A 7,421-nucleotide genomic window follows, 5' to 3' on the forward strand; every position below is an offset into this window, starting at 1 on the left:
CTGCAAGGCTTCGAGGTCGGGGTTGGTGCAGCTCCAGGGGCCAGGGCTGGGAATGGTGATGGATCCATCCCTGGGTGCCTTGTGCCCGTGTCCTGCTGCTCATCCCAGCTCCACCAGGACACGGCATGAAGGAATCACAGGAATGAAGGAGAAACCACCACAACCAGCTGAGTCCTTAAGGGAGACTCCCCGAGTGCTTTTAATCAGTGGGCTGGCTTGGGGAGAACTCAAGTTTTCCCCCTTGATGGCCAAAAATGGGGAATGGTGGAGTGGTCGGGGTCAAAGAGGAGTTTTAAGGGATTCCTGCAGGAATGGAAAGCTTTGGGTACGAATCAGGCCGAAGCAGCAAGGGTTTGCATTCCAGGCAGCCTTGCCAGGCGAGGGGCTGGGATGAGGGATGTCCATGGGCCGGGATGAGGGGCTGCCTGTGTCCCCTCCACTACGAGGAGACCATCTGCCCCCATGGCCCCCTTGCCCTTCCCAGGTGCCTGTGCCGCTGCTCCCTGACCTCGGAGGGCGGCCCTTTGACCTGCACGGGGCGCGCTGCCCCAGCCAGCCCTGCCCTGAGCCCCGATTCCTCATCCCTGATCCCCCATCCCGGTCCCTCATCCCGGCCCGGGGCTCCCCGAGCGCCGCCGCCCCCGGCCCGCCCTCAACAAAGATGGCGCTTCCCGCCCTCAACAAAGATGGCGCCGCCCAACCCTCCCCCCGCACACACGCTCGGGATCACGTGATGCCGGAAGGGGGCGTGGCCGGAAGTGGCGCGGAGGCAGCCGGCGCGCGGAGGAGTCGCGCGCTCAAGGTGGGAGGGGGAGCCCGGGGGGGCGGGGCCGGGGGGGGGCGGTCACTGCTCCGAACCCGCACGGGGGCGCTGAGCGGCACCGGGACCACCGGGATCGGGATCGGGACTGGGATGGGCAGCACCGGGACCTCCGGGATCACTGGGATCACCGGGACTGGGCATCACCGAGATCGGGGTCATCGGGACGGGGCATCACTGGGATGGGGATAGGAACGGACATTCGGATTGGGACTACCGGGATTGGGATCATCGGGACCGGGACCAGCACCACCAGGTCCCATGGTCCGGGACCACTGGCATTGGGCTCGGGCTCATTGGGATCAGGATGGGGATCGGGACCGGGACCACTGGTCCCTGGCGCCGGTAGCGGGGCAGGAAGGGGAATAACGGGGGTTATTGGCACCACCGAGGTTGGTGGCAGCGTGTCCTCTTGAGGCAGGGTGGGCCTGTGAACCCTCGTGTGTCCATCCATTCATAAACACAGAGGCTGTACCCGTCCCTAATCTTGGAAATGTCCCTGTTCAGCGCTTCAGCCCCATCAAACCTCTGCCGGGGACTCTGCAAATCACCGACTCCTCTTATCTTTGAGGGGAGATAACTCTGTGTCCCTTCTCCTGCTTGTGTGGGTTTGGCCACCTGAGACACTGAGTGAGAGTCCTGGGTGATCCCCAGCATTCCAGCAGAAGCCAGTCTCTCCATGGATGTGCTGTGCAGAGCAGTTGTTACATCCCTGTGGGATAGGGAAGGTGAAGGTGAAGCCAAGGGCTCAGAGCCGTCGGCTCAAGCAGAGCGGGCAGGGTTGTGTTCTGACCCAGAGCAGGTTTAGTTCACCCACATGAGCTCTTACAAAAGGCACAAAGGGGTAAAAACCCTCCCACTTCCATTCGGATAACAAGGGAAGCTCTTCTGGAGCTGCAGCCTCCGGACCAGCAGCTGGAACTGGAGAGAAGGCCCAGAGCTCCCAGGCCCACAGAAACAGCACCGGGTGAGGGGGATTTCCAAAATTCCGTGGTGTTTCTTTAGCATTTTGGTTTTCAAACCTGTCTGGATTATCTCTTGAATATCGCAGCAGGTTGGGGAAGTACCAAGAGGTGCCCAAACTGTTGTGGGATGCAGGCTGGAGCAGAATTCCATACCCCAGCCCTGGAGCAGGAAATGCCTTTGTGGAGAGCGGCTGCTGCCACCGGCTGGTCCCCGCCCTCCATTGCGCCTCTACAGAGCTGGCCGAGTTCACATTTCCATGCTCATTTCCCCTTCCATGCTCATTCACCCGGCCTCTATTTTGTCTCTTTTTTTTTCCCCACATCCTTTTTTTAGCGCTGTTTCCAAACTGCAATTCGCATCTTCAGAGCGAAGGGAAGTGCGAGAACCCCGGAGAGAAAATCATCTTTAATTGAGATTTTGCATCTTTTTCTACTGAAATATTTTTAACCCACTTCTGCCTTTCCGGCTCCTTTATTTTTTGTTTTTTTTTCCTTTCCGTTAGTGCAGGTGCTCTTTCCCACAGGATTTTTGGGGCAGAGCCATTCCAGCCCTGATGCCGAGTTCTTTACCCAAATGGTGCTTGTGGGCTGCAGCTCTTTGTAGGCTTTGCTCCGTCACAAGGTGTGCTGAGTCGTGACAGGAACAGGCTTTTTAAAGCTGTTTGCTTTGAGCTCTCTTGGCACATTCAGGCGAGGCTTTTTCTCTGCTTTTTTGAAAAAAAAAAAAAAAAAAGTATTTAAAGTGCCGGGACAATTTTTGCCGCTGTGCTTTAATAGGATTTGCAGCTGTGAATGTGCTTTAAAAGGATTTACAGCTGGGTTGAAGTGTCCCCTCACTTAAAATAACGTCACAGCTTCGTGATTCAGGAGAATGTGCCTCCCACTAGTTGCTTTGTGAGTGCTGGTGAGCACAGGGGGAATAGGAACAACTCCAAAACTTTTATTTGTGGCTAAAAAAGAAGCATAACCCTGTGGCTGGGGACTGGAACTACCAATGAGTGTGTTTGGATCTTGGTTTTTGCCTTGCTGGTGACTCGCTTTCTACTCTCTCATGCAGTTTCAAACCTTGGCAGGGTTTTTCCTCCATCAGTAAAACGGTAATAGAGAACCCTCTGGGTGATTTTAGATTGTGAAGCGATCGATTTGGGGACCATTATGTGTTACAAAGTGCTGGGGCAGACAGAAGTGCAGGATGTGGTGTCACTGGGACCTGGTGACAGCTGTGGGTTGTGTGTTTCTCAAACTGAAAAGCAGTTGGTGGCTGGGGAACCAACGGAAGAAATGTCTTATCTTAAAAACCTGCAGGGCAGATCCCACCCTCCTCCCCTGGCATGGGGCCAGGGGCTCCAAGCTGGGCCACAACCTCATCCAGGACATACAGGAATTAAACTGGAGGGGAGGGGGAGGCTCCACAAGGAGTTTTAAATCCTGCAGGTGGGATTTGCAGGGAGGAGGTGGATGACAGCCACCTCAGCACACGTTTGCCAGGCAGGTGCCCACGCTCCGGAGTCAGGAGCTTTGCCAAAATACTGGAAAACTGCTGGTGGTGATGGTGGAGTGGTGCAAAATTCGTGTCCTGGAGGTGCTGTCTGTGCTGGGGGAAAGCTGTGTACCTGTGTACCACCTTCCTCTGACAGAGATGGTGCCATGAAGCAAATGCTGAGCTCATCCATTCTTGGCTCTCCAGGGGCAAACATGGAGCAGGAGAGAGGAGAGAGAGTCTGGCAGCACCGTGAGCCCCACACAGCAACTGCTTACACGGATGTTACGCTCAGAGTCCACATGAATCCTGTCTCTATTCCAAGGAAAAGAGGTTTAAATCTCATTCATTGCATTGGAACTGGATGTGTGTGAGGAGGCTTGGTGGAGTCCTGGCTCCAGCTGCCGGTGTTCCTGCTGAGGCAGCTATGGAGCCTGTCTGCTCCAGGGATTTACTCCAGTCCAGTGAGGAATGGGCTCAGAGTACATGACATAACCTCTCTCCCTCTGTGTCCTAGCCAAGGTTAAGAAGCCAGGGAATTTTTTTTTAATAGGAACAATATCAAAGAGGTCTCTGCGTCATCTCCCCATCAGTGACCTTCCTGTTCACGGAGATTTGCACCCTTTGAAGTGCCTGATAGTAAATAAAGGCGCATCATTTATAAATGAGGCTGAAGCCAGAAATCCCTTTCTCTGTCCTCTCTATTTACCAACCCAGGCTTCCCAAACTGGAGGGAGAATTCCCCTGACATCAGTGACCTACTGAGGCAACTTCCAAGCATGGAATGGAGCTGGTGAGGAGGGAAGACCCCCAGCTCCGGGAGGTCGTGTGGTTCGCCGGGCGCTGCCGAGCCCTGACGCTGCTGCTGCAGGCAAGTCTCCTGTCCCTCAGCCAGAGGGGCTGGGATAGCTGGAGTTTGCTGCTCCCAGGCTTCTCTCCTTAGTACCTCTTGTGCTCCATGAGGTGCTCCTGCTTGATGGGGAAACCTGGGGTGCTTGGAGTGAGCATGTGCAGCCTGAGCAGCTTTCCTTGGCCAGTTCTGTGGGGATTCATGCTGGATACATCCCAGAGCTTTATTCTGTTCAGATATAAATAAAAAAGGTTGTGTTTGCCCCTTTTCCCAACCTCACAGGCATCCTTACAAGCGAAGCCCCTCAGCCTGACTTTGGTGCTGCTCTGATCCCTTTGTTTGAACCCCAGGAGTTCTCCTGCCCGCTGCTTTTGGTACCGGAGGATCCCTGCCGGGCTTCAACCCTCTCTTCTCTTTCCAGGCTGTCTTTAACCTGCTGATCCCGGATCACGCCGCAGATGCCTTCTCTCCCCCTCGGCTGTCAGAGCCCAGCCCGTGGGATGTGCTGGTGGAGTGGTTGCTGGGCGGGCTGTCCCACTGGGATGCAGAGCACTTCCTCTTCATCGCGGAGCACGGATACCTGTACGAGCACAACTGCGCCTTCCTCCCGCTGTACCCCCTGAGCCTGTGGGCCGTGGCCAGGGGGGCCCTGTGGCCCCTGCAGCGGCTGCTGCGGCTGCGGAGCCGCCTCCTGCTCTCAGCTGTGCTGCTGAATTCCCTGTTTTCCGCCCTGGCAGCCGCTGCCCTGTACGAGCTGGGCTGTGTCGTGCTGCGGCGGCGCCGCGTGGCTTTCCTCGCTGCCCTCCTCTTCTCTCTCAGCCCTGCCAACGTGTTCATGGCAGCTGCTTACTCAGAGAGCATGTTTGCCTTCCTGGCATTCGGTGCCATGTGGCAGCTGGAGAAGGGGAAGAGCTGGCTCGGTGGGCTGCTCTTCTCCCTGGCTTCTGGGGCGCGTGCCAACGGGCTGATTAACGCTGGCTTCTTCCTCTACTCCCAGGGTAAACGCTTTGCCCTCCAGCTGCAGGTGGGATCAGGATCCCTAAGGAGGCTCCCTCTGTTGTGGAAGCAGGTCCTTAGCCTGGCATCTTCAGCGGTCCTGATGAGTGCTGGGATTTTTCTACCTTTTGCTTTGTTTCAGTACTATGCCTACCTGAGGTTCTGTGGTCCTGGCACTGGCCTGGATCGGACCATTCCCGAGCCACTGCTGCAGCTGGCTCGGGACAAGGGCTATCATCCGGCAGCCATGGATGGGGCTAAACCCCCATGGTGCTCCCAGAGGGTCCCTGTGGTCTATTCCTACATCCAAGACACTTACTGGAATGTGGGCTTTCTAAGATACTTTGAGCTCAGACAGATCCCAAATTTCTTGCTGGCTTTGCCTGTGACCCTTCTGGTCTCGTGGGCTGCCTGGACCTACGTCAGCACAAACCCCCGGCACTGCCTGACTCTTGGTCTGGAGCGAAGTAAGAGTGAAGAGGAGGGAAAGCCAAGAGATGGATTTTGCTGCCCTGCTGCCTTTGTGTACGTGGTCCATGCCACAGCCCTGCTGGCCTTTGGATTCTTCTGCATGCACGTGCAGGTAGGACACTCATGGCACATGTTCCTTTATGGGGTCTGAGGGAGTGACAGGCACAGCCCAAAGCTGTCCCAAGCTGTGGGGCAGCACAGGGGAATGGAAACCAAAAGCTTTGCCTTTCCTCTTTGGGAGCTACTTCCCCAGAGAATCCAAAGCCAGTTAGTTCCTCTGGAGAGTTCCCAAAGAGCTTGCTGGGTGCTCAATGTGATGGGGACACGGTGACAGGGATCAGTGGATCCAGCCTGGTGTAAGGCCAGGCTTGCCAAGCACTGCTGTCCTTGGAGGACACGGATACTGGATCCTTGTCCTGTTGGGCCGAGCTTAATGGATGGCAGCGGAAAGATCCAGGGCACAGCTGGTGGCACCAAAGTTTGGGAGTTCCAGTAAAAGAATAATCAAAGCCTGAGATTCAAATCTGCCCTGAGCTGGGCAGTGACAGGGAGCAAAACCTGGGGACCCCTTGGCTGCTCACACAGCGTTGTAAGAGATGAAGCAGGTTGTGCTGGGAGGTCATTTTGATGTAATAAATCCTAATGCCATGAATTGGGGCTGTATTTCCATCCCCTTTATCAGCAGCCTAAGGCAGGCCCTTGGCTCCTTCCACACCTTGGGATCAGGGTTCCTTCCATGCCTTGGGACTGGGGCTCCTTCCACACCTCGGGATCAGGGCTGGCCACAATTAGAGAGCTGCAGTTGGTGTGATTTTTGCTGTGCCTGTTGTCTCCAGGTGCTGACCCGGTTCCTTGGCTCCTCCTCTCCCATCCTGTACTGGTTCTCCGCTCACCTGCTTCAGGAACATGAACCTTTACTCTGGAGTGCAGGGACTGATAATCCACCCCCTGGGAGATCTGTCCTAGGTAAATCTCCCAGTTCCTGTGGGAAAGGGACTCCTGACAACCCCGTTGTGAGGCTGCTGCTGAACTGGCGATTAATTACCCCCCTCAGCAAGGGCATCCTGGGATTCTTCCTGTGCTACTGGCTGCTGGGACTGCTCCTGCACTGCAACTTCCTCCCGTGGACATAGCAGGATGTGCTGGCACAGACTGGGAGCGGTCAGAATTGAAACTCACTTTTTCTGGAAGCCTGACGTAGCTGTGGTGCTGTTGCAGTTACAAAGGTGTTACTCCTCCGTCACTACGTGTGTGCAGAGCTGCTGTGTCCCAAGTGGGATGTTCTCTGTGGTGTGATGGTGCAGTGTCCTGCTCTGATGTCATTACTGGCCAAAATTCCCATTCCCTGGGACAGGAATGCGCCTCGGTTCCTGCAGCTCCTGGGGGAGATTTATGGCAGGCAGTGATTTGTGGCAGGACCGGTGTGATGGATTTGGGAACCCTCTGGGATGTTGTTGGTGGGCACAGCTGGAGGACAGGGAGGATCCAGCTGCCGTGAGCAGCTCAGACCGAGCTGGTTCCTTCTCCACGGCTCCAGGCCGGGATGGGTTGGGATGGGGGTGCTGCGGGAAGGGTGGTGGGGCCAGGGCTGGTGTGTTTGGGAACGCGCACATCCCTAATAAACACGTGAAAGTTACCGGGCGGCTCACCCCACTCTGCCGGGCAGGGGGAGGGTTTGGGGTCGGGGATCCCGGGATCGAGGTCAGGGTTGGGATTGGGATTGGGATCGGGGGTCAGGGCTGGGATCGGGGTCAGGGCTTCCGGGGTTGAGATGGGGATCGGTGTTGGAATTGGGTTCGGGGGTTTCGGGATCGGGGTCAGGGTTGGGATCGAGGGTCC

At 56.3% G+C, this 7,421-nt stretch overlaps 2 protein-coding genes across 4 annotated transcripts in view; both read left to right on the forward strand.

The window, feature by feature from the left end:
* Positions 1 to 751: 751 nt before the first annotated feature.
* Positions 752 to 6,904, forward strand: PIGV (phosphatidylinositol glycan anchor biosynthesis class V). 3 transcript variants are annotated; one of them, XM_027706026.1, is made up of 5 exons: positions 752 to 802; positions 3,983 to 4,136; positions 4,537 to 5,694; positions 6,419 to 6,548; positions 6,637 to 6,904. In XM_027706026.1, the coding sequence occupies exons 2-5, from the start codon at positions 4,050 to 4,052 to the stop codon at positions 6,876 to 6,878; spliced, it is 1,617 nt and encodes a 538-aa protein (XP_027561827.1). In that variant the 5' UTR covers positions 752 to 802; positions 3,983 to 4,049; the 3' UTR covers positions 6,879 to 6,904. The 3 variants fall into 3 exon arrangements, with proteins under 3 accessions (XP_027561827.1, XP_027561828.1, XP_027561826.1); XM_027706027.1 differs by lacking the exon at positions 752 to 802 and adding an exon at positions 2,623 to 3,598; XM_027706025.1 differs by lacking the exon at positions 752 to 802 and having other exon boundaries at positions 3,865 to 4,136; positions 6,419 to 6,742.
* Positions 6,905 to 7,353: 449 nt separating this feature from the next.
* Positions 7,354 to 7,421, forward strand: part of ZDHHC18 (zinc finger DHHC-type containing 18) — a 13,627-nt gene continuing 13,559 nt past the window's right edge. Inside the window, exon 1 of the mRNA XM_027705975.1 lies at positions 7,354 to 7,376. Within this exon, the coding sequence (XP_027561776.1) occupies positions 7,354 to 7,376 (23 nt within the window). The remainder of the gene's footprint in view (positions 7,377 to 7,421) is intronic.

This window comes from Neopelma chrysocephalum, unplaced genomic scaffold (genome assembly GCF_003984885.1).
Source record: "Neopelma chrysocephalum unplaced genomic scaffold, ASM398488v2 Primary Assembly neopelma1_361, whole genome shotgun sequence".
NCBI lineage: Eukaryota > Metazoa > Chordata > Aves > Passeriformes > Pipridae > Neopelma > Neopelma chrysocephalum.